Source organism: Marmota monax, unplaced genomic scaffold (assembly GCF_021218885.2).
Source record: "Marmota monax isolate L192 unplaced genomic scaffold, Marmota_monax_Labrador192_F-V1.1 WCK01_AAM20220418_F8-fsc00178, whole genome shotgun sequence".
Classification (NCBI taxonomy): Eukaryota; Metazoa; Chordata; class Mammalia; order Rodentia; family Sciuridae; genus Marmota; species Marmota monax.
The window spans coordinates 2,388,813-2,416,010 of NW_026694501.1; the positions used below are offsets into that span (position 1 = coordinate 2,388,813).

Here is a 27,198-nt window from a genome sequence, read left to right on the forward strand (position 1 = left end):
AACAAGTTCTTACTTGCAAGCATCTTTCTCACAAGGGTATGTAGGCACAGACTTTTAAGAAAACTCAATGAAAATGGAAGGGGAAACTGAGTTTTCAATGACTCAGTGATTCTTTTTAGGAAAATAGAAATATCTTTGGATTCAAATTTGTTTCCCATTTGAAAAATAGATACTTTGCAATATATTAACTAAAATATTCCACCTCATCTCTGAGAATCATTCTCCCTTCTTACCCTGGACTTGTCCCCACCTTCCTTTTAAGGCTCAAAGGTGACTGTTGCTTACCTGCTTCTGTTCAGCTGGTGGATTTATTTCTTGTACCTTTTGCTGACATCTCACAAATTGTTAGAGCTAGGGGGAAAAAAAAATCTGCATTGAATGTTGAGTTGCCTGGTGTTTGTTTAATAGAGCCACATGTTTCTACATTAAAAAAAAAAGATGAGAAAAGAGAAGGATTTTTATATCACAACTATCAAAGGGGAAATTGTTTCAGTGAATGTGAGTGGCCGCTGGTCTCCTTTCTCTTGTTTGTTTCAATTTCTGGTGGTAAAGATGCCTGAAGAGTAAGATTGCAACCAGCGAAGCATAAAACACCCGAAGGAGGAGGAGAAAGGTTGGCTGGAAGATAAAGCTCTTTTAGATCTGGGAGAATCGCGCTCCCTTTCCCTTCCCTTTCCAAACCACAGCCGGTCCTGTAATTAGCGGAGCAAGTCAATCTGAGCTAGGCAAATCACTGGTTTTCCATGAAATAATTATATTTCTGATGCTCTCAGACATGTTCACCTCTAAGCCTAAAAACAGAGAAAGATGGTTTTTATTTTATTTTTTTTTCTTTTTCATGAGCTGGGGGAGGGAGAAGAATAGTGGAATCGACAGTGTTACAATGAGCGAAACCAGTACAAGGTAGGAAAGAAAAGGATTCTGTGGGAGCGTGGGAACACTGCGTTCTGCACAGGGAGTTTCAGTGCACAGAGAGAATGCCTTGTATTCGATTTGCTAACTCTCCAAAGGGGAATAAAGTGAGGCTTTTCTAAACTTTCTATACAGCGAAAGTGAGCTCCTTGCTTGTCTCGGCCTCCGCAGCACGCGGACCGGGGTGATAGCACCCCCTCTTTCTCCAGAGCTGCGTTTCTCCTCCCTCCCCTAAGCCTGCGGACTCTTCTCCCGTGCCCAGCGCACCCGGGTGTCTCCTTGCAGGACTGGGAACAAGAGTGCGTCGCGTGGGTAGCGTCGGTCCCTTCACTGGCTGGACGCCAGAGGCGGCCTCCGGGGCGGGGACAGCTCCGGCCACCATGCGCGCAGCGGGGCGATTCCACCCACAGCTCACCGGCCCCGAGGGTGGCCCGTCTTGGCATACGGGACCGACAAGAAAGGAGCACAGTCGTCGCCCCCGCGGCCACCAGGGCCTCGTGTCGCCCGCAGGCTCCAGCAGGTGCGCAGTGCACCGGCTGTGTCCTCGAGTCCTCCCGCCCCGCGGCCTGGGCGCAGCGCCCGCCCCGCCCTCGTCCCCGCCCGCGGGCCGCCCGGGGCAGGGCCTGCAGCTGGGGCCCGTGAGCCGCGGACCGGGCATGGGCGGGCGGCTGTCGGCGGAGGGCGGCTGAGTGCGGCCAAGGGTCCGCGCGGTGACCTCCTGTCGCCGTGCGCTCCCCTTCAGTGAGCCTGTTCGCAACGGGGACCAAGCCCGCTGGCTGCAGAGACCCGGCTCCGCGGCGGCGGTGTAAAGCTCTCGCTGTCCGGCTGTACGCGGGACTGAGCTGTTGGCGCTGTCCTGGCGCGATGCGCTGAGCGCCCGGCTCCCCCGCTGCACCCAGAGCCGACCCCATGGAACCAGCAGGCACCGGGCGGAGCCTGCTGGCGCCGCCGCCTGGGCTTCTGCTGCTGCTGCTCCTGCAGGTGGCGGGGCCCGCGGGCACCCTGGCAGAGACCCTCCTAGACTCTCCAAAGGCCAGGGGCACCAGTTCCAGCCCACCTAGCCCGGCGAGCGTGGTGGCTCCGGGAACCACGCCGTTTGAGGAAAGTCGTCTGCCGGTGTTCACTCTGGATTACCCCCACGTGCAGATCCCCTTCGAGATCACCCTGTGGATCCTGCTGGCCTCCCTGGCCAAGATCGGTAAGCGAGCTGGACCTGCAGGGTGGGGGCGGGGACGATTGCGACGCAGACTCCTGGTGGGTGACCTAATAGGTGAGTTGACCTCCTAGTCCTGGCCATCTGCTCCTGAACAGAGGCGACTCATGGAGCAACTTCTGCCCATTGAAAACGTCTTTGAGAAGAATAGTTTCATGCTTTGGTTCCTAAGTGGACATTGGCCTTGAAATGGCCCCAAAGGATTAGCCCATACAAATTTAGTGATTTGCTGTTTGATCCGGTTTTGAACGTCAAGTTTGACAGCTCTTTGCCAAAGTGAGACCTGTTTGCTGAGGGAGGAAGTGGGTAGGCTGAAGCATATCAGTCGTACCTACAGGAGACAGGTGCAAGTGAGCACCAAGGCTAAAATCACTAAAGCCCTGGATGCTGGAGGAGAGAGGGCATTGGCAGTGACACAGACCCTGCCATAGCCCTGACTAATGAAGAACATGGAAGGGGACCAGTACACTGTAGTGCCTGCAGCAGACAAGAGTGCCCTGTCTCCTTCCTTTTTTTTTTTTTTGAGCTGAGACTGTCACTCTCTAGGAAACATTTCCTTTAGAATGACTGAGGCCAATGAGGTGAGAGGCACATATTTAAAAATAACTAACTTTTCACATCATCTTTTACTCCTATTCGGAAAACAGAACACCTAGGTTGTGTTTTCTCATCTTTACCCTTCCTACCGGTAATCTTTTACATTATATTCCTGGTGCTCTCTTTCATTTTTCCCTCTACATTTTAAAGACTCTTGTAAAGCCCTTAAAGTATATTAACTACTATTATCATGATTTGAAAAAGGTATAAGGTCAAGAGATTTTGTACATTATCTCTTCTCCTTGTGGGGTGAGACAGTTTTCCATAAAGGATGAAAGAACACATTACCTGTCACCCCCAGGAATTTTATTAATTAGTGGAGAGAGGCATATACACCAGTGGTTATATCACACAGGGAAATGCTAGTAGGGTGAGAAATTCATAAAATATAACATGGCAATATAGAGTGTCTGGGGTCACTTTCTTGGGAGAGGAAGCATGCAAACTGGGTTTTCAAGGATGACCAGGGACTGGTCAATTGGAGATGACAGGGAACAACATTCCAGACCAGAATGAACAAAGGCGTAAATTGAAGAGGACCTCAAGGCAGGCGGAAGGGATGATTTGTAAGAGGCTGGAAGTTGTGGGAGGTAAAGATAAAGCACATCTTCCATGTCAGATTAAATTAATTAGATTCATGGTGCCCAAAGAAGCCACATAATATTTAATGACTTTGCAGTCTCTAATTGCTTGGCTTTGGCATGATTCTGCTTGTTGAGTGTTTTCATTCCTCCTGAGCAACAATATAAAGGAAATGGACTTCCCCATCTATCCATCAGATGCATAAACTCATGGCCTCTAATAGTAAAATCAGATGCCATCTCTTCACATGAGTCTTACAACATCCCTGCCCTGTAGGGAATCCTGGTACTGACACTCTCACTTTATACAGGTACAAACTGAGGCTCAGAGAGTTTACACCCAGGGGCATGCCAAGTCAGGAGCTGGGTGCAGCGTTCTCCTCACCTTCAGGCTGAGTCTAGCGGCTCCATCCCTGGCAGGCTCTTTGTGGTCCCTGTCCATGACTGCTTTTTCTGTTGCCTTTTCTATTCCAACCTCCTTCCTCTGTTCTTCACTCCTGATTATTTTAATCGGATTAATTACACTAATAACAGCAGCTAGTAGGTACTTAAGTTCATTATCTCTAATTTTCACGGCCTCTATGCTGGGTTGGTATGATGAGCCTGTTTTGTATAGTAGGAATCTGAGATGTGGGGAGGTTTATTTGAGGTTTGTGTGGTGGGGGGGTGGAGGGAGCCAGAATTTCAGCCAGGTCAGTCTGATGCCTCATCTTTGTGTGTGCCCTGGAGACTTGTTGTGTTGTGAGGATTGAGAATGGATATGCAGAACATTGTCAGAACAGTGCTGGGGCATGTATTAGCCCTGCATCAGTGCCCTCACCCTTAGTGGCAACTGTGATGGTAGCCCCGTGAGAGTAGCAGTATTAATTGTGCTGTTTCTGGCACTTTAGTTCCTTTTCCACTGTCCTGGGCTGCCTCCGGTATTTCTCTCCATCTGACTTAGTTTCAGCCTTTTTCAAGTGTCCTTATTCTGTGAGTGATGCACTTGATGTCTTTCTGTAGTGTTCCGTTCATCTTATTTGACCTCATCACTTTCATTGTGTGGTATTCTGTTAAAAGTCATTCGTGCTGGCTTATGTTAAAAGTCCGCAGGTGTATCTATCTGCTCATGGGCAGTTTCTTAGCCTGCATGTGTTTCTCTTTCTTGGCCCAATTCTTTTCTACCTGGCACAGTTCCTCCATCCTGTATTGCATTTCACTGTGGAAATCATTACATATCCCACATGCATCCTCCAGATCCACCTGCCATTCACCCAGTTCTGCACTATTTTATCTTTGCACCTGGAGCAATGAAGAGATACAACAAGAATATTCACATCTTCTGTCCAGAGAGGAGTCTGAGCTGCCAAGTGCAGTATGTGATGGGTGAGGTGAAGGGTATGGTTCTCGGGATGAGCAAACAGAGTTTTGGAATACAAAAAACTGGTACTGAATCTTGTGCTGTTTTTGCTTTCCGCAGCGCAGCCCTCTCCTGCTTCCTCAACTGTGTACCTAGAGGAATGAATACTCACAAAGTTCCAACCCTTGCTCCTGCCCCTGAGCCCTGAACTTTGACTTTGGGCAACACTGTCCCAGTGCTTTTACGACCCATTCAATAGTCACCAAGTCATTGAAATTCTGTTCTTACTTATGTGTTGGAAAAGCTGTTATTTGGGGGTGGGTAACTTATGTATCCTAAATTGTTCCTATTTGGGAAGGAGGGTGAATTGGGCTAGGTAGGGGATGTGACCCTACAAGGTAACAAATGCTAACTCTTGCAGAGTGCTATGATTTTATTCGGGACACTTCATGCCATTTACCCAGAGTACCTGAGCTTACCTGCCCCAGAGAATGTGGAGAGACATTACTAGTGATTATTCTATAAAAGAGTAACAGGTTCCCCAAAGTGGAAACGTCTCTTAGCATTAGTAGGAAGTTTAGATAATCCCCAGTGGTGAATTTATAGTGGTTTTCTAAATTGCAGCACATTATAATGTTAGAAATATTATACTTAGGACTGAGAAAACACTAATTTGGAGGAGCATTGAATGATTCAGTTTAGCTGCTCATTGTTTTACCTAATTATCAGGGAAGAATCAGCCTCCTAATTATTTGGTTAAAAATAGTAGTTTTGTAACTATAAAATTTCCTAAAAGTCTGATGGTGATGATAATGGTGATGGTATGCATGTGTATGTGAAGTAGTCTAAAAAAACAAAAGAACATAGTAAATTTAGTACACTTTGGAGAAGCTTTAAACGTTTTGGCAAGAAACATTTCCCAGTTTGTTTTTTTTCCCCTTAAGTCCTCACACACGTGAACTTCTATTATTCTTTCACTTTGAATATTTATGTTTTGAGCAACCCTTGATTTTTTTTTTTTTGTAGTTATAAATACACTTTGCCTGGTCAACCCTGGATGCAGGGATGGAGTTCTACAGCTTGGATTGATAGGTTGCCAAGGAATGAATAAAAGGAAAATTTCCTCGTGTGGTGTAGGATCATCTGCTCTGATTTCTTGGCCCATGAATTGGGTCAGTGGGGTTTGTGCTCACTTGAGCGAATGGAAACTCCGGGTCCCCTACTCTTTAAAGGAACAAAGTTCCCTTCTCCCCCGCGCCCCCTCAGCTTCTTCATGAACTCTTTCCTAAGTCCTTAGGGTCTCCTGGGGCTGGTCTGTCTGCCTCTTCTCCTAGGTAGAATGGTCGTTTGTCTTTTTCGTTTCCTTTGCCCCTATTCTTGAGGTGAGACTGCAGAATCTTCCACTTCCTCCCATTCTGTTGTCTTAGAGTTAAATAACTTGAATTCTTATCATTTTAAGGGAATGGCAGAAAGCAATTTGACCCAAAGAAGATGTGTCCTCTGGGCTCCAGGCTGTCCTGAATCTGAAATATAAAACTTGAGAGTTACGTATCTGCCTAAATTACAGAGATTTTTATCTCTGTGATTACCCATCCTTGCAATTGGTCTGTTTCTTTGTGCTGTTGGTTTACCTGAAGTGTGTGGCTGGCCATGGTATGAATCTCCTGATCTTCACCTATTATTTCAATGACATCTGGTGTTGAACACACTTTTAATGTCAGGTATTCCTTGTGGCATGTGGTACTGGGTCTCAGTCAAACTAAGAGTTTTGATTCCCTTCTTTCTGGAAACTTCTATCTACTCCCATGGGGGTGGGACATACATTTTGTGTGCCCTGTGTGAAGGAGGACTTCAGAAGCTCTCTCATGTTTTTTTCTGAAGACCAACGCAGGTGTGTTCTAGAATTTTGTCACTATGCTCTACTACCCAGGTGTTTTTGCGCCTTTTACACTAATAACAGATAACTGTTTGCCAGTTGAAAATGGTACTCTGTATCAACTTGAACAAGGAGAGTCATATTTATCATTGTTGGGACGTTTGATTTCTTTTTTTTATGGCAACTCTAATTTTTTTTTATTTTTATTTTTCCTTATTACACATACAGAGCACAAGTTTTCATATCTCTGGTTGTATACAAAGTTTATTCACACCAATTCATGTCTTCATACATGTACATTCCACCATCATTTCTAACCCCATGCCTCCTCCCCTCCCCTCCAACCCCTCTGCCCTATCTAGAGTTTGTCTATTCCTCCCATGCTCCCTCTCCCTATCCCACTATGAATCAACCTTCTTATATCAGAGAAAACATTAAGCATTTGGGTTTTGGAGACTGGGATTTCTTTCAGAATTGACTTACCTTGAAACCCTAAGAAGTACATAAGGCTTTATACAGAACTTTGTATAAAATTGTTTGTTTTCTTGTATGGTTGGATAAACTAACCTACATAAAACTGTGTGAATTTAATGCTTTTTATTTATAGGTAGATTTTTGACCAATGATTTAATTGCTTTAATGTTTAGAGCTCTGTTTGGTTTATCAATGGCTTCATGGGTCAATTTTGGTGATTCATGTTTTTCTAAAAGTTATTATCTCACTGAATTTTTTACATTTATCAGAAGTTTTAAAAGTGATTTTAAAGATCACCACTCTATCCACATTTGTGTTCTCCTTTTTATTCCTAAGATGTTTCTTCTCTTTCCTTATCTTGATCAAAATTCTCAGAAGTTTATCTGTCTCATTCTTCTGACAAAGAATTAGCTTTTAGTTGGCTTCTAATTTATTAGTCTCTCTTCCTGCCTTCATGATTTACTGGGTGCTGCTTTCTTGGGGTTTATTCATTTAATTCTTGAATTGAAAGCTCATCTCATGAATTATTGAATTTACTTACTTTCTAATATGTCAACCCCACCTTATGAGTGTAGTTAATCCCTGAAAAAAAATGCAAAAGGTTGAAAACATGACCACTCTTGTTTTCAATAGTCCCATTGGTATGGAATGCTATAGTTTTATGAAGCCCTGAGCTCCTAAACGGACATGTGCTAATGCTAACGTGACATCACTCTTATTAAAATGGACCAATATTATGTGTATCTTTCAAAATTCAAATCCCCATGGTTTGCAGAGAGGAATATAATGCCATTCATTGTGAGCACTGATATATTTGGACTTATTTTGTCAGTTCACCATGTCTTTTAGTTGCTGTCTTTGTTTTCCTTTCTTGCCATATTTTCACTTGGTCTCTTTTTTATTATGTATTTTTATGCATTGTGACCTATTCTATTCTTTCTGTGGTTACTCTTGCATTTTAATATGACTATCTGATTTGATAGGAGCCAAGTCAGAGTGTTTTGATTGACATCTTAGGCAGATTTTTCTACATATTTTGCAGTTGTGTGCTTTGGAGTGCATAACTTGGTCTTTCTGGATACAATGGCTCTAGTGCTAACATAGAAATACTAAAAGCACCAATATCAGGCTGTTGTGAGAATTAAATTAGTTAGTAGAGTGTTAAAATAATTTATGTTATAAAATGTAGAGTGTTAAAATAATCTTCTGAATCATAACAAATATAATATCTGCTGTTTTATTATTATCCTCTTCCTGAATAATACTTGATATTTATAAGGTTTTAAATGCTTATTTCAAAATTCACATTATTTTGCCTTGTAATTTAGACCTGTATTTTTTTTTTCAAATTAATTATGTGTGTGTGTATGTGTGTGTGTGTGTGTGTGTGTGTTTGGTATTGGGGATTGAATACAAGGATGCTTTACCATTGAGCTATATGCCCAGCCCTTTTCTTTAAAGACTTTCTTTTTTAGTTGTAGATGGGCATAACACCTTTATTTTATTTATTTATGTGATGCTGAGTATCAAATCCAGTGCCCCATGCATGCAAGACAAGCGTTCTACCACTGAGCCAAAACCCCAGCCCATGCCAGCCCTTTATATTTTCCATTTTGAAACAGGGTCTCATTAAATTGCTGAGGCTAGCTCCAAACTTGTGATCCTGCTACTTCAGACTCCCGAGTTTCTGGGATTATAGGAGTGTACCACTGTGCCTGGCCGTTTTATTTTTTATTTATTTATTTTTCTGCATACTGGGGATTGAACTCAGGGGCACTTGACCTCTGAGCCACATCCTCAGCCTTAGTTTATATTATATTTAGAGATAGGGTCTCACTGACTTGTTTAGTACCTCACTTTTGCTGATTCTGGCTTTGAACTTGAGATTCTCCTGCCTCAGCCTCCTGAGCCACTGGGATTACAGGTGTGCTCCACCGTGCCGGGCTCACTTTTAACTTTTTATGAGCAAATGTTACATAGATTTGTAGCCATGTTTACTAATTTTTAAAAATTGGTTCTTCTACCTCTTTCTTCCTCCATTTCCTTTGTATTGGAGTATATTCTTTAGTGGATGCTTTAGGAGATCTTAGTCTTTAGTCTTGTCTGAACTTGTCTTTATTTTGATTACACTTTGCATGAAAATATAACTGATTATGAGATTTGGAGGTTTTTTTTAGATGGACACAATACCTTTACTTTATTATTTTATTTATCTTTATGTGGTGCTGAGGATCAAACCCAGTGGCTCACATGTGCGAGGCAAGCCCTCTACTGCTAAACTGTAACCCCAGCCCAGAGGTTTGGAATTTTTACCATGTGGAAGATGTGATTTCATTACTTTCCATCCTGCTTTTTTGCTAAGAAGAGTTGTATTTTTATTCTTGTTGCCTTTTGGAATTTATCTGGCTTTTTTCTCTGATTCTTAAAAAAATGGTTTGTTCAGTTATTTCTAATTCTCTGCTGTTCTCTCAGTGTGTATGAATGGATTTACCTAGTTTTTCTGCCTTGGAACTTGTTATACTTCCATGTTTTTTAGCTGGTTTCATGTTTTTTCTTTGCTTCTCATTTGTGTGCCGTTTCTTGGTGATTTTATCAGATCCTTATTTCCAGTTTACTTTCTTACTCTCAGTGTGTTCCTGAGCTTTAGTTATCCTCCTCCTTGGATTTTCACTTTAATTATATTTTTGTGTAAGCTTTTGTGATCTTTTTTCAAGTCAATTTACATTTCATTCATAGTGTTCTCCATAAATATGCTTACTTCATTACCACTAATTACTTAATTTTAATTCATCTTTCATTCCTTGATTCATTTAAGCTGTAGTCATTTTATAACCACTTTCACTGTGTTCTGTTTTTTCTTTCAGTTTTCTGGTTCTTGGGGCGCTAACGTTTATGTTCGGCACATCTACTAATTTTTCCTTTGCAATCTTTTTGTTCTTGTATGGATTGTAGTTTTTATTGTGAGCTTAGTTTTATGGTTTCAAGTGTGATCTGTTTTTAGTATGTTTCTGAGCTTGGCCTTCCTATATGACTCAAGTATTGTAATATAGACCTTAGACCTGTATGTGCTATAAACCTGGGGTTTCAGACTCCACAGGTGCACTTCTCCCTGGCCCAAAGCCATAAAGATCTGGCATGTTTCCTTTTCTTTTTTCCTGGCTACAGGCATCACTTTCCCCCCAATTTATTTATTTAGGACAAAGCAGCTCTTTGAGACTTGGGAATTTATGCAAGAGGCCTTCCTTGAGTGGTCTGAAGTCAGACATCTTCTCTTCATGCAGGTGTTAAAGGTGCCAGGTCCTTAGCACATAGGACTTGTGTCCCTATCTGGAACTCCCCTGGTCACAGAGGCTTGAAATCCTACTGATCAACCTCTGACACTTTGATTTCTATCATTATTTCTGGCCTCCTATACATTTTCCTTTATTTTGAACTTGGATAGATATTACTATTGTATATTTGCAACAAGAGAAGACTGTATCTCTATCCATATTTTGCCTGACACCTTTGAAAGGAAAGCTTTCTTCTATACAGTGTTTGCAGTTCATGGCTGTCCTTTGTTCACAGAATATCACAAGGACTTCTCTTTCATGTAAGATGAGGGTAATTGCATTTTCCTTGTTCCTTCTATCTGAAGCCTGTAGAAGTATAACCGCCTTTGTTGCATCTCCTATGTTTTCATGGTTGGGATAGAAAAAGAATAGCTCAGCAGGTGAGGAAGTATCGAACCTAAAGTTTGGAAAAGATCCTCCCAGATTAGAAGCAGGAAGGTTTTGTGGTAATTCCAGTTCTTCCATTAACCTGGTTTTGTGACCCTCGCCAGGCTTCACCTACTTGGTCCTGCCATAAAATTGGTCAAAATTGGGATAGATTATCTGTACCATTTGTTTAGTATTTTATAAGGGTAATATGAAATTATCTGTAAGGGAGGAAATCATTTATAGCAAAGCTTTTTACTTTTATAGGAGAATAAGTTTAAGCCAAGAGAAGCATGTGCTTATTATATTGAAGTAAAGTATAGACGTGGGTGTATTGTCATTCTAAATGATACCTGCCCAATTACAGGTTACTCTCTTGCAATTACATCTTTTAAAGATAATGAGTCATATTTGAGGTACTTCCTAGAATAGTCCTGTACATTGTTCTGCACTGTTCATGGGCTTTCTAATCTTGATTTGTCAAGTTCATACCTTGTATGAAATTGTCTTATATTCCTCTCCATCTCCAAAAATTACAAGGGGAAGACAGGGTAATTCTTCAGAAAGCACTCTATGTGGCTCTGACAGAATCATTTTATATATGTGTATATATATATATATATATATATATATATATATATATATATATATATTTACTTTATTTATTTTTATGTGGTGCTGAGGACGGAGCCCAATGCCTCACATGTGGAAGGACGGAGCCCAATGCCTCATATGTGCAAGGCGAGTGCTTTACCACTGAGCTATAAACCCAGCCCTGACAAAATCATTCTTTACAGGTGAATTTCATGTTATTTCTTCATGTGGGCATACAGAGGCTCACTAGGAAAGCAGAAAAGGGAAAAAAGCCATCCTACAATTACATTTAGAAATTTACACTGAAGATGTCCAAATTACCTAGGACTGTTGTACACAGGAAAGCATTCTACACATGTTCAAAAGTTTTATTAAAAAGTTCCTGAGGAGCCAAAGGGCAAGAATTAACTCCCTGACCATGTTTCTGTGACTTCTTTTGGTAATTTTTCTATTCCCAATTCCTAGGCTTATTTCCTAGGGATCCACTGGCTGGGAAACTTGAGTATTGTATTGCAACCAGTATCATCTTTTCTTGTGGCCTTGGAGGGTGGAGATGGGTGAGACTCTATGTATCACAGATTCTTTAATAAAATAATAATAATTAGCATGGACAAACAGTATTCCCTGCCAAGTATTGCAGCCAACTACTTTGCATTTATTATCGTATTTAATCCTCACAGTCACTTTGCAAGGTAGGCACCATTATTATCCCCAGTTTAAAGCATTAAGGAGTTGAGATGGGTCCATGGCCAGTTCCTCTTCATTCTCTGTGTCTGGTGCTGCCATCCTACCTCTCACGGAACAGAACAATCAAATACAGGCAGCCCTTTCTATCTGTGGGTTCTGCATGTGTGGATTCAACCAAGAGTGGACAGAAAATATTAGAAAAATTGTATGTGTTCTGAATGTCTGAACCTGCACAGGCTTTTTGTTTTTATCATCATTCCTTAAACAATGATGTATAATAACTATTTACATATCATGTATACTCTGTGAGGTAGTGAATGTCATCTAGAGATAATTTGAAGTATACAAGAGGATGTGTGTAGGTTGTATGCAAATACTATACCATTTTATGCAAGAACTTGAGCTGGCGTGGATTTTGGTATCCAACTGGGATTGTTGGGGATCTTGGAACCAATGCCTAAGGATACTGAAGGACGACTGTACCATACTTCCATCTGTGGTCTCCACAGCACCTCGATGTGCTCTTTCCTGCTCTGAACCTGGAGCCAGAGCCGTGCACTTGACTCTCATGCTTGATTCCTGTTACCTCATTTTCACCCTGTCAGGGAGTCATTGTAAAATCTGACCATGATGATAATTCTACCCACTTCCTTCATGGATCACTGTGAGGGCCAACTGAACATATGAAAGCAAACTGTAACACCCAATTAAGATTTTCATAGGACCTCACAACAGATCTGTAAAGTGAGTAGAACAGGAAAAGATAACAAAAAGGCAAGATGGTGGAACTCCTTCTTCGTAGAGAGCTAGAATTCAACTCTAGAACTTCTGAATCTTGGTCCAGTCTCTTCCATGCCTTGGGGAGTATAGAAATTTAATGGTTTTGAAATACAGCATCCTCCTCAACTGTGGTTTTGCTTTCCATTGTTCATTTATCAGCAGACACCATGTTCTGAAGATATTAATATTCATCTTGACTTTTTCAAGAAAGACCACATTCACCTAAGTTTCATATGCCAAGTATATTATTCTATTTTATTATCAGTAATTTATTGTTGATCTTTTTCTGTGCCTAACTTTTAAGTTAAACTTTAATAAAGGTATGTGTAGATGAAAAACACATTACACATGGAGTTCAGTATTATCCATGAACTTAGGCATCCAAACTTAGGAGTTTCAAAACATATCCCCCACAGATATGTTTTGTTTAACATGTTAGGGATTCATAGGTTATAGAAAAAAATTCAACCTGTATAACTGTGCTACAGTGTAGCTTTTAATAAGCCAAAGTTCAACCCCAAAGAATTATAGGAGAAAAAAAACCTTAAATACGTTTTGTTGCTGCACACCCAGCGAGGCACATACACACAGGTATACATACATAGGTGATATTCATTAGTATATAACCTGTACGAGGTAAGAGCCTTGTCTGTTTGACTCACGTTCCGAAAAAATGCCTGGAACACAGTCAGTACTCGCTAAATAAAAATTGCGGAGTCAATTACGGATTACATGTAGACACACTTTGTTTCGCCACTTTCATTGTGTGGTTTTTAAGGTAACCACACACTCTGGTTTATGCACAGTATCCATGGTGTATACTTGTCCTTGCAAATGTTTATCAATGTGGCCTTTCACTCTAAAATACCTTAGTTTAGACGATAATTTACTTATTTTTAATGTGCTTGCTATGATTGGACATACCTTCAGTGGTAACTTAAACTCTGGTGCCCATAATCTCAGCCCTGCCACTTACTAAGAATGGATTTGGGGTGAATTAACTCTCAAACATCTGTTTTTTCATCTGTAAAATGGGAAAATGATAATGGTAGCTTCTTTGTTCAATTGCTGGGATGCTAGAGTTCATGCACTTAAAAAACTTTCTATCTTAGAGACTTAGAGATTGGATAGCCTTGGACCAGGACAGATTCCTTGCTTCCTTCTCCAAAGCACAATAGCATTACACCATGGAAGTCCTATTTTGTCCATTTGTTCCGTGACAGATCGTTAGACTGTTTAGATGTTCTGGTCTCCTGCTGTTGGTATTATGGGTAGATTTCTTTCCAAATCATACATAATTCAGTTTCCAGTGTTTCATAAGGGGAAAAAAAGAGAAAGAAAGAATCATCTTTCTGCTTTTATTAAGTTAGTTTGCAATGGAAAAGCAAAGAAGCAGATACCCAATGTTTTATCCCAGGTTCCTCCTTGGAAACTGATGAGTGAGCAGCCAGCCGCAGTAGGTGGAGGGCTGAAGAGAGGCTGGGCAGGGGTCCTCAGGTACAGTTAGGTGAGCCCTCTCTGCAGGAACAGGCTCTCTCCTGGACCCTGCTCCTGACACTTCCTGGAATGTCCAGACCTGCTGGATATCCTTGTCACCACAGTCTGAAGCCATTTCAACTCATGCACAAGGTTGTACTCTCCAAGTTCTCTTTATACAAGCTTCTTATAACTTTTTGAGGGGCAACTCTAGAAAGGAAATGATTTTAAAGCAAAATGACTCCTTAAGTAATTTTTGCTTTTTCTTCAATTTCCAAAGGCAAAATTATATATCCACTGACTATATTTTCTCCATGAAAACTCTGGAAAGGTGGAGAGAAATGCCCGAGAAGTGTCCCCCTTCTTTTCTATCTGATGGAAACTCCTGGTCTTCAGGGGTCAAGGTGGTGGACACATTGTTAGTGTCAACAATCTTGGGCTGCTTACTTAGAATGGCATAATTCTTTGTCAGCTCTCTTGAGAAATTTCTGGAAGGTTATGGAAGAAGTTGACTCCAGTGTAAGAAACTCATGGTCTTAAGGGCAGTTGGGAACCACACGCAGCCGTGTGCAACAGCTCTGGCCAGGCTCTCCGGATCCTGTTGCCCAGGCTTACTTCCACCACCTGATGTGATTACTTATTTATTAGTAGTGCTCACTTGCTGTGCTTCCCTCCTTGGGAGAGGTTCTGCACACAAGTTCTGGGCCTTCTATTTTTGTTCTGCTTACAATGAGCATAGTTAAAGCTAGGGATGTCTGCGTTCCCCAAAACAATTCTGTTTTCAGTCCTTTCGCATCGATCCCTTGCTTTGGTCCACCTGAAAGTATTGGAGTTCTGTGTTACTGCCAACATTCACTTATTCACATGCTCACACCCTAAGGCCACTTGAGAGTGCTAGGATTTGGCAAAAGTGACTTGGTTGGCTGATGAGATAGCTGATTTATGTATTTAAGGACTTCAATGATTTTTTTTTGTGTGTGTGTGTCTTTCTGTTTGATCTTGACGTTTCAGTTTTGTGTTTTGAGGCCACTGAAACCAATGGAGTCATGACTGTGCCTGAGTCTCTGAATAAATGTGTGTCACTGGCAAGACCCTGACTCTCCATTTCTCCACCGAATGTTTTAATAGGTCTGACTACTGTTTTATGAAAAATGGTACTTATGAAGTCGGTGTGATCTAAAAATCCCCACCAGGCCCTGAGGTACCCACGTACCTCCCCATGCTCACTGAAACGCCTTTAGTCTGCATTACAGGCAGTAGGACAGCACATGCATGTAAAAATTTGCTGAGTTAGCATTCACAAGTCAGGGAGGAGGCAAAGTGAACCAAAGGATATGATTCTAGGTAGTTTAGAAAATAGTGTCGTTTACCAAATAGGGTAGTTTCTTAGTTTAGCCTGGGCCACCAGTGTGCAAATATATCCCCTGCCATGTAAATAACCGATGGCTGCAGTCAACTGTTAGCAACCACTTAATTGAAAAGAAATCAGGTAGCAATTACTGGCAATTGTGGGTTCATTTACTATATTTTTGTCAACTTATTTTAAGCCAGTGGTAGATTTGTTTAGCAATCAGGCTCCTAGAGGAATAAAAACCAAACAGAAAATAAAGCTCCCACACAAGGTGGTTGGGTGGGTGGGTGGGGTAGAAAAACCTTGAACAACTTAATGATGAAAGTGTGCAAGCCACAAAACCAAAATGGGCAGAGATCATTTACTGACTTAGGGGTTGAAAGAATAATAGGTCTTAGGATTCAGCATCTAACCCAAGACTATGGAGTAAAAATTCCTTTCAACTGTGGACCTGCAGGGAAAGTTTGGAGTCTAGGTTACAGTATACCAGAGTCCTTAGCCCTGGCTACTTATGCCATGGGTCCACTCAGAAATAATCACCAGAACTTAATCACCCTTGGACTTTGTACTTCTCCCTAAATAATACCTTAGCACTGGAAAGTTTTACCTGTATAATGATCTCTTCAGATTAAATCCTTTCTTGGTCAAACCCCTACTTCAGATGTTATTTCTAAAAAAGGGGGGCGGGGATGGTGGTGGTCAAAATAAAAAGCAGAGAGCTTTGAGCCATATGGAGATGAAGTTCAGCAGAGATAAGGATGTTTGGTATCACGGGTGTCTGTAAGCATGAAGTCCCAGAGTATTCGGAACAAGTTGTGTGAACTCTACTGGGTGCTGTGCCTCCTGTGAAACTCTAGACCGGGACTTTTCTAAATAAGAATACTCTGTGTGTCCAAGGGCAGTGCCCAGTGTTTCAACAGCAAGGATCTTGTTTCCCACCTGGCTGTATTAGAAACTCCCCTGGCATCTGTGGATTGCTTTTCTCAGCTTGAGGAGATACACATTTCACAGCCAGACAGAACATATGCAGAAAAACTGAAAACCATCCAGGGTCATTACTGTAATTTCCTGGTGCAGAATCATAGTGTGGGTACAACTAAGGCCATTTTACTTTCTGGACTGTCCGAGGGTGTCCTGGGTGTATTTCATGTTCATTCACTGTGCTTTGGAGCATTTTGCAAAGTTCATGTGACACAATCCTGGTATTGTTCTTCTCTTGAAGGCTGGGAATCTGAGCAGACTGGTGGCAAAAGCTGAAATCTTCCAAAGCAGACAGTGGTGCTTACCTGCATCCTTCCACCCCAGTCTATCCCACTTCCAGCTTCAAAAAGGAAAACTGAACTCATCAATAGAGTAATTTCAGATGCTGACCTTCAGCAGGAAGCAGCCAAGGTGCTCAAGTGTATAATTGGTTTTGTTTCTTTTGAAAGCGAGTTAGCAGCAAACAATCAAATATAAAATTAAAAAACCATGAGTAACCCTATATCAAAAGTGAGTCATATTATTCACAGAAAGGTACAGTATTTATTTATTTTTTTGCTGTTTCTTCGTCATCTTTCTTAAAGCTACAATCTCAGTTTTCTTTCTTGGAAGGGAAGAAATGGTTTACTTGTTACAGGATTGATATGCAAAATAATTCAATACCTATACTTTTCCAAGATACAGATTAGCCCTTCTCTCGCACGTCAGTCCTTTAATATTTCCGGAAAGACAACTTTGTTCTGTGGAAGGAGCGAGTTTCCTGCCTAGCATTTGGGGACTGTGATTATCCCATCACAGGAATAGATTTTACAGACATTGGACCGCTGTAGAAATGTGGAAGGTCACAAGCTGGGAACGGTAGCGATGGAGTAGTTGATCACAGTGTGTTTCTCCTGCCTGTTGCTATGGCTTAGCCTCCTGAGCAGCCCGAAAATCTCCTTCAGTGACTGGCTTGTGCAGAACTGATTTGGGCAGCAGAATCCTGGAGAGACCCTGGCCCTAGTTGCTCCTTCAAAGTCCCTGTGAGCTGAGGGATTTAGTTCTGAGAGATCTACCCAGAGCACCCTATTGGTGCTCAAAGCAGCTTTTACAAAACACCTTGATGTGAGGGACAAAAGAATTCTCTGTCATTTGAAGGGATGGCTTACTATTTTTCCTATTTGTGATTTTCCTTGAAATTGGAGAGACTTTTTTTCCCCTAAGTCAAATTGCTGAAAGCAACATCTTCAGCTATCTCTCTTTAGCGGCACTGGATTTGCCCTTGTGTGTGACAGGAAATTCTCTATTAATGTTAACTCCAGGATGGGGTAGTATTACCCAAAAGGGCTTATGGGTGACTCTGTGTGTGTGTGTGTGTGTGTGTGTGCGTGACAGAGAGAGAGAGAGAGAGAGAGAGAGAGAGAGAGAGAGAGAGAGAGTGTGTGTGGTGCTTGCCACACTTCCATACACACTTCCATACACACTTCCATACACATCTGATTCCATACACTTCCATCACTTTCAAGTCTGTGAAGAGCAATTAATTATGATATTACTGTTTAAAAACTACATCTGAAGTTTCTAGTTATGAATATTGGCAGCGTCTACTCAAAATACTTTTCCAGTTCACTGGATAGAGGCTAATTGGTCATACACAATATCTTGTGGAGAGGCAAATATACTACTAAGAATCGATCTTATCTTGCTCATGGCCCAGTCTGTAAATAATGAATCTGAGGTTGAAGCAAGGATTTAACACAGGCAGTAAGAAGGCCAGGGCATGAGTCAAATCCTGTTCCCAGCCCCAGCTCTGGGATCCGATCAGGATTCAGCTGCCTTCGATGGAGAGGGGACAGCCAGGGGACAGTTCACATTCGTTCCCTCAGCCTGTGGGTGTGAACTTTACCGGCCCTGTGTGCTGCCTTGGACCTGCAGAGCTGTCTTCCATTGAGAGAAATCAGCTATCAGCGGTGGGGCCCCAACTGGATGGGATCCCCCTTGGCCCGCTGCTGAACCTTCTCCTAAGTGCTTAAGGGCCTATGGTTCATGGAAGCTCAATGCCTGCATCTGTTCCCATTGCTTTAGTTGAGATTTGAAGTCAGGAGTCGGAAAAGAACAGAGAGGAAGTGAGGAATGGAAGGGCTTGCGCTCTTCCAATCTACTCTCAGCCTTAGTAGCTTTGATGCTTGGCTCTTGGACTCAGGGTCTAGACACATAGCAGCCATTGTGGGCCTTGCAGGTACCTCTGCAAGCCCTGCAAGATGGGAGGGGTGGGGAGATGGGAACAGGTGATCTGCAGAACCAGTTCTTGTCCTGACCAAAGGAAACCCCTGTCCAACTTTGGCCAAATTATAGAAATTTTTTGTAGAGGGTGTCTGTGAGAGGGCCCAGTTCTGCTGATTTTTCAAAATAAGCCAGACAGGAGGATTTAGACGTGATCTTCTTAATTTCGAAAGGCTCATCTTTCAATATTTGAAAACAGTAGATAGACTGAACAGAAGGGGCTTGCAAGTCATGGAGACTTGGCACATAATTTGTCACCTCTGTTCCAGAATTCTTTGGGCTACATTAAATTTTCTTTCTACTACTGACGCTTCTTGACTTATGATAGGATCACGTCCCAGTAAGACCATCTGAAATTGAAAATACCAGAAGTCAGGAATGCATATAATCAACCCAACCTGTGTAACAACATGCTTAGCAGCACAGCTCACTCTTGAGTCTCGGTTGTTTCCTCTTGAGATCGTGTGGCTGACTAGGAGCAGCAGCCCCAATCACAAGAGAGGATTGTACCATGTAGCACAGGAAAAGATCAAAAGTCAAACTTGCAAGTCTGGTTTCTACTGAGAGCATACTACTTTTACATCATTGCAAAGTGAAAAAAAATCATATGTGACGCTCATAAATTAGGCCTGTAAGTTGTTTTTTTTTTTTTTTTTTTGCAGTATTGAAGATTGAACCCAGGGCCTCACACTTACTAGGCAGATGCTCTACCTCCTGGCTACATCCCCAGCCCTAGGCATTGTCTGTATTTAAACCTGGTCATATTTAAGGAAGCTAAGCCTAATGGGTGTGACACTTATGTACTTGATAGACAAGTTAGTGCTGATCCAAATTAGTACAGTTCTCAGCGATTGTTACTAAAAGAGAAATAAATGTATAGAGGTGGCTATCATACTTTGATCGTTGAAATGGGAAGGCTGTTTTGTAATATTTAAGCAAAGGGTATTCATGTTTTGCTCCTTGACTAAATAGCATAGGTAAAAGGAAGTCACACTGGGATAGAGCTCAGGAGGTCATGGGATAAGCTAGGAAGTGGTTTCATCATCTGACAAGTAAACTCTGTGGGTAAGTTAGACATCATCTTGGCAATTACTAATTACTTAAATCAAAATGTTACTTCCTCTCATTGAAGAGAGGTCCTTTCCTTCAGAAATATATCGGTAAAAATATCAATCTAGCAGTTTGAATATTAAAACAGTCCTTGTGCTCTTTTTCGCTGAGTATTACTTCAAATAAACCAATAGAATAAACGTGCATTTCGTGGAAGACTGAGCTACTATGTTAATGTGCTGTAATCTGCTCACATCCATTTCCCTATTCTCTGACATTTTACTAAGACTGCTTTTTTTCATGTTACTTATTTTCCCCTTTCAAATGCCAAATATTCTCACATCTTGCTTCTTATTTTTGAACAGCCTACACATTGCACATTTTAATTTGGCACTCCTAGACTTGCTACCCAGAAGCCCAGTTCATAGTCTCTTTCAGCAAATCGGTTAGTACTTTGGGTTATACCACATAGCTGCTGTGCCCACCAGCAGAGATCCATTTATCCATTCACCCTCTCTTCTGCCTGTTTGTTTAGCAGTGTTTATGCAGTTATGTCAATATTTCATTTTGCTTTGCCATCATTATTTTATAACAATGAGAAAGAAAGAAAAAAAATGACTGGCGATTATCTCTGTTATGATAAAATGCACATAACACAAAATTTACCATATTAACCATCTGAAGTGCACAAGTTAGTGCATTAAGCCTATTCATGTTGTTGTGCCACTACCACCAACAGCCATCACCAGGACTTTTTCATCTTCCCTAATGAAACTCTGGACCTACTCCACACTCGTTTTTTGATCCTCCCGCTGATTTCTATTCTACTTTCTGTCTCAATTATGAATTGGTCAATTCTATTTCTATCCAATCACGTAAGTGGATTCACACAGTATTGTGTGTGTGTGAGTGTGTGTGTGTGTGTGTGTGTGTGTGTTTGGTGACAGTGAAGATTATAAGGAAGAATAGTATTGTTCTTTCAACCTTAATGAAATTGAGGCAAAGGTGGAAATCACCAGCGGTCATAAAAGCATAAACCTTCTGTGTAATCAGGTGTAAACCAGTTGGTTGTATATTCTATTGGGAAATAAAAGAACATAATTAAAGATTAAAGAAAATAGTAAGTGTTAGAACTAAGAATGTGAGGCTTGTGATAGAAGGTGAGGTTCAAGGTCCTGAGCTTTCAGCTTCGGGAATCCCCAATCAGAACAGGTACATCTGATGTGCATCTTTTTAGGCTCCGCATATAATTGCTCATGGAGACTAAAGAGACCCAAGGCATGTTAATAACTTTTTTCTTCATTGCCATTTTTGTCTGCCTACACTAGAAAACACTCTTATTTCTCTACACTCTCATAACCCTTCTGAAGCCAAATGTATGGATATTTTTTTCACACCATAACCAATTCTCTGCTTCTCCGTGGAGGCCAACTGGGTGACCTAAAATTTAGTTCTGACTTTAATTACCTGGCATTAGTGCAAAACCCAAGTTTAGGAGCTCAGTCCCACTTTGTATGCCATACATCCGAACAACTGGGTGTAAACTGGGGTTCCATGATGTCCTCCACAGATTTGATAATTTGCTACAGTAGCTCACAGAATTTAAAGGACACACTTCAGTTTTCTGATCACCATAAAAGATAAAATGAACAGCTGGGTGAACCGTAGGGCAGGGTCTGGTGCAGAACTTCTCTGTTCCCTGCTGTCTCAACATGTCCTGGTGTTCACAAGTCAGAAGCTCTCTTAACCTCACTGTTCAGGGTTTTCATGGGTGCTCCATTTATTGAGGCAACTACCACTTAAGTCACTGGCTATTGGTGATTAACTGAACCTCCAGCCCTCCCTAGAGTTCAGGTGTAGGGGTGAAGTGGGGGTGTTAAGGTTCCAATCATGTTTTGGTCTTTGTTACCACTAGCTCAATCCTGAAGCTGCCCAGGGGTCTCCAGCCAACAGTCATCTCCCTGGCATATACAAGAAACTCTTAGGACTTCAGAAATTCCAAGGGACTTGGCTCCTTCCTCTGTATCAGGAACCAGGGACAAATATTGTAACCAAAGTGGCTCCTGCTACCCTTATCATTCAGGAGATCACAAGGGTTTTAGGAGCTAAGTGGCAGGAACTAGAGCAGAGACCAAATATGTATGTATTATGTCACAACCTGCTACATATTGTATGAGACAATGGAAGCCAGAAACTGTATAAAATTTGCCCTGTTTTATTCAAAGGGCAAGCTGTGAACATTTGTTCTGATGGGTGCATTAGATCCTCAAATGGATCTGAGAGCTGTCCTCCTTGGATTTTAAAGATGAATGGGCTACCTTTCTATGTGGTGGTTGAAAGCTGGAATTTGGAATCAGTTGACTTGTTTTGTAGGGGTTCTTTACCAAGTTGAAGTTCTTTCTTATTCCTAGTTTGTGAGAGTGTTTAATCACAAATGTGTACTGAGTTTTGTCAAATACTTTTAATGCATCCATTGATATAATCCTATGATTCTTCTTCATTCTGTGGTTATGATGGATTTCATCGATACATTTTTGGATATTGAGCTATCCTTGGACCCCTGGTCTAAACCTCATTTGATCATTTGCTAATATTCTGCTGAAGATTTTTGCATCTACTCATAAAGGTCATTAGTCTGTTTTCTTTGTCTCATTTTGGAAAGAGGGCAATACTAACAATGAAATGAAGTGGGTATTGTTCTCTCCTCTTATATTTTCTGGAAAAGGTTGTATACAGTTGGTGTTACTTTGTGGAATTCACTAGTGAAATTACCTGGGCCTGACATATTTCTTTTTGGGGGGCATTTTAAATTTATAATCTCAATTTTCAAACTTTTTTTTTTGCTAGTTATAGGGGTAGTCAAATGATTTCCTCCTTATTGGGTAAATTGTGGCTGTTTACAGTTTATGAGGAATTGGTCCATTTCAGTTAAGATAGGAAGTTCTTAGGGTTGATCAGGGCATTCCTTTTATAAGCCTTTGTTGACAGGGTCTGTAGGGATAGCCCTGTAAATCAGTATATTTGTATCTCCTCTCCTTTTTTCGGTCATAGGTTGGGAGTGAGTTGTCTGATTATTGTAGAGTGGTAGGAGTCCAGGTTTCCCAAGTTGTCTTTGCTGCCCCAAGAGGAGGGAGGATTCATTAGCACCTAGTTTAGTAGAGAATCCAATCTCCCTCTTTTTGTTTTCTCCCAGTGGGGAAATTGGGGAGTTCCCTACCTTCTGGCAAAGGTGGAAGCTACAGGACCCACTCACACTGTGCTGGAGTCAGGCCAGGGTTTCATGGGTGATGTTTGGCTGGAGTAGAGCAACTATTGTCTAGCACTTTTCTTTCCTTAGACTCTTTCTGAAGTCCCTTATCCAGATAAAGCAGGGTATGTTTGGGAGTTTGTTGTCTGTGCCCATTGGCATTTCCTGGTTGCCAGTTTCTTCAGCTCCAAGCCTGGGACTTGTTGGAAGCAAAACGAGTATCAAGAGAACTCAGCTCACGGCATTATCATGCTCCTGGTCCAGAGGTCCTACCAGTCTTCCTTCTTCTCTCACCTTCTAGAATTGTCCTCTTTTTGTTTTATTTATCATGTCTACAATACCTGGGCTCTTTAGATGGACTGAGTGGGAAGAATGGAGACATGTCCTGTCTTTCCCCTCATCACGGGCTCTGCATGCTCCAGCACTTTCTGTCCTTCTGTCCTCATTTCCTACCATGTTCCTTCACTTCCCAAGCTCCAGCCAGAGCAGCCTCCTTGCTCAGATGCCCCTGGCTCAGGACCTGCATCTATGTTCTATAAGTAGACATCTGTTCTTTTTTTTCAATCTTCAATTTTCTTAGCTTTTATGTTTTTGCACAGATTTTAAGTGATTTCAAGACTATCTATCATCTATTTTGAAACTCTTTACTTTGGCCACTGTTGATAATCTATCCCCTCTTAGTAAGTGAGGATTATCTGTTGGTTTTGTAGATCTCCCTGCCTCTGCCCCGCAATGTTAAACTCTGGACCTTCATGGAATTTTCCACAGTTGTAGAAATAAAAGAGAAACTTGTCAGGGTTTGTTGGTTGTGTCTCTTTATCTACCTGCCCCAATAACCTGGTGCAGTTATGCTGTCTTTCTGTATGGTTTCTAACTTTGTGTGAACTTTGGGTGCCTCTGCACACCATTATCTAGAGGTACAATTTTATCCCTGTGATTCATTGTGGGTGTAATGAACACGTGGGCAATGCATGGTCAGTGGTGTTGGGCGTGTATCGAGTTTTTGTCAAATACTTTTAATGACAGCATTAACCTTTAGGAAGCTGTAGCTCTCCTCTCATGTTCTATGGAAAATTTTTGCCACTCCTTCTAGCTAAATCTTCTATCAATTCATTAACCTCTGCGCTATTTTCAAGGAGATTCTACTTGATATTTTCCATCTAGATTTTTCTCCCCTGAATTTTTTTTTTTTCTTTTTTGTCTTCTCCACCTCTGTAAGTGACCCTACTGTACTCAGTTACTGGAATCCCAAACTGTGGATCCATCCTTGACCACCTGTCAAACATCCTCATCCAGCAACATATTCTATTGGAGCAGCTGTCAGAATATACCCTTCCTGCAACCGCTTGTCCTCCTGACCCCACATCTTAATGAGGACACCCACCAGCCCTCTCCTGGAATACTGAGAAAGATTCCTGGCTGGTATGCCTGCATTCATTCTTCAGCAGCAGCCAGAATGACCCTTCATAGCTGTGAATCTCATCATGACCTTCGTCTTCACCAAAGCCTTCCGTGGCTTTTCATTGTTCGCAGGACATAGCCATCGTCTGATCGTCATGGGCTCTGCATACTCCGGCACTTTCCTGTCCCTCTGTTCTTCTTCCCTGCCATATTCTCCTTCACTCCTTAAGCTACAACCTAAGCAGCCCCCTCGCTCAGGGTGCTGTTGATTCAGGGCCTGCATCTTTGCTCTTTGCTTCCTTATTCTGAAAAGTTCTTCTACCTTGTTTCTTCCCTGAAGAAACATTCATTCAGGGTTTTCATGCCTGCTCCTATTTAGGTATTGGCTGATAGGTTTAATGTTTCCCACCACTAAATCGTGTCCTGATGGTGCAGGGACTTTGTGTAAGTCCCTGCTGTATCCCTTAGCATATCTGCTATGATAAGATATTACATGTACATGATAAGATATCAGTAAATATATATGGGAGGAAGTAAAAATGATTAAATGAGGTTGATCACTTTTATTGCCCCCATTTTTCATAATGCCTTGATAAATAATCTTGGTACATGAAGCTCTTCTTGAATTTTTCACTTACATAAACATGCCATCTGCAAATACAGTTCCATGTTTTGTTAGATGTAGGTGTTCTTTTACACTGCGAAGTAGCCGCATTCTTCTGAGTGTCTCGTTTTCCTGTTTCTTATGGGATTGTGTACAAGTCCCTTTGGGGTCTGGGCTGTTCTTAAGCTTTATACTCTCATGTTTACAGACAATTTCTTGTTTATATTTCTGCTGATGGTTAATCATATCCATTTGGCTAAATTTTTTCATTGGACAGTTTTGGATTGCTTGATTTCCAAATTCTGTTCTCCGGTCCCTTGTCCTTTGCGAGGGCTTCTCCCTGTCACTCCCGAGTGTGGAAGTCAAGGTGCTCTGAGATTTCTACTCTAGCTCCCACTAGCCCTGGTGTAGGGATGCGTCTTCCACAGTTGGTTTTACAGGCCTTGTGCAATGTGGCTTTTTGCTGTTTGTCTCCTGTCTCCTCTTTACCCTGAGCACCAGGCCAGGTACACCATCCCTTCCTCATGGTCCTCAGACTTTCCTCAAGCCTTTGTAATGGGGGACAAACAGCAATTCTATTTTCTATTCCCCCTTGGAATAGAAAAGCCATATCCAGCGACCTCAGTGCCACCTCCTATCCTTGAGTCTCCTCATCCAAATTCATTGCTCACCCCTCTCCCCCAGCATTCATTACATCTCCTGTTTTATAGCATTTATCACTCTCTATCCTATATCATAATCAATTATGGTCTTGTCTTATCTTTTGTGCTAAATATAGGCTCCTTGAAGACAGAGTTCATTCTGATTCAACTCCAGGTCCCTCAGACTCTTGTACACAGAAGGCGCTCAGTATACCATCTGACTAAAGGTTTAACTCCGTGTTTTTTCTTTTTTTCTTTTTCTTTTTTTCCCCTTCCAAAGTCCATCACGATGGTTCTTTTTTTTTTCTTTGTATGTGTCCACATCATTTTGAAAAAATGTTCAAATTCTGCCTTGGAATAACCTAAATAACTTTTTAACTTTTCATGTATATTTTCAATAAGTTTAGTATCATAAGTCCTCTGTAAATGTAACAAGTGGAACATTTTTTTAAAAAAACCCACCTCTCTATTTATAGCCATATTATTTTTGGTGGAATGGTTTGTAAATGTATCTTTTTATCTAGCATATGACTGAATGTTATGATAAATATATCCTCACTTTAATAAGTTTTTATATAGATCCATTAATTCTGTTCTATTTATTGAATTCTATTTATTAAATTCTGTCTATTTTATGTATTATTTACTTATTTATGATTCTTTTGCATTATTTATTTGCTTGATAGATTTTCAGAAACCAATTCTATTATACAGTCTTGTCCTCTTGAGTTATCACATAGCAGGTTTGTTGATCTGATTGAAATGGTGCTTTTCACTATTTTCTGTTTCTGTATGTCTCTTGCTTATTGCAGTTCTGTTTTAAGATATATACTATGTGCATTGAGATACTTAAAAATCAGAATCTTTAGGCATGGAAGAATTTGCTTATCCCTCTTAATACTTGTTAAAACAAGTTTAATATGTCCATAAATGGAACTCTTCTCTTTCCCAGCCATATAGGCAGGACCTTGGGTCATTCTTGACTTGCAATCCAGGGCTTTCCAGAGTGTTCTTTGAGGATCACCAGCCCTGAGACCCTGCGCCTGGACCAGCAGTCACCATCAGTGTGTGGTGCCTGTTGGTACCCACAGGGACTTGCCCTGTATTTAACTGAGCTTGGCAAATATTTGCTGATCCAATTGATGCCATTATTTTCTCTTCAAGCTCTTTTAAAATATAGAACAAAAAATAAATGAAATCTAGAACATTTCATAGAATATTTGTATTTGTCTTTGTCTAAAGCTAATGCTTGCTCTCCTGAGATTCTATCTCTACTCTCTACCACTATGTCACCTTCTTCTCATGCTAATTAGAACAGTGTGGTTGGTTTGTTTGGGGGTTTTGTTGTTGTTGTTTAGACTTATTTTGGCTGTTTTTGTTGGAGGCGGTTTTCTGATTTTAACTTTTACATTGTTGCTCTCTGTGGATCCTGCT

The 27,198-nt window shown here is 41.3% G+C and overlaps 1 protein-coding gene across 2 annotated transcripts in view; it reads left to right on the forward strand.

Annotated features, from left to right (window-relative positions):
* Positions 1-1,344: 1,344 nt before the first annotated feature.
* Slc9a2 (solute carrier family 9 member A2) overlaps positions 1,345-27,198 on the forward strand; it is a 91,913-nt gene continuing 66,059 nt past the window's right edge. The window contains exon 1 of one of the 2 annotated variants that reach the window (XM_046420130.2): positions 1,345-2,110. In XM_046420130.2, the coding sequence (XP_046276086.1) occupies positions 1,822-2,110 (289 nt within the window). In that variant the 5' untranslated portion in view covers positions 1,345-1,821. The remainder of the gene's footprint in view (positions 2,111-27,198) is intronic. The other variant, XM_046420131.2, reaches the window with a different exon arrangement.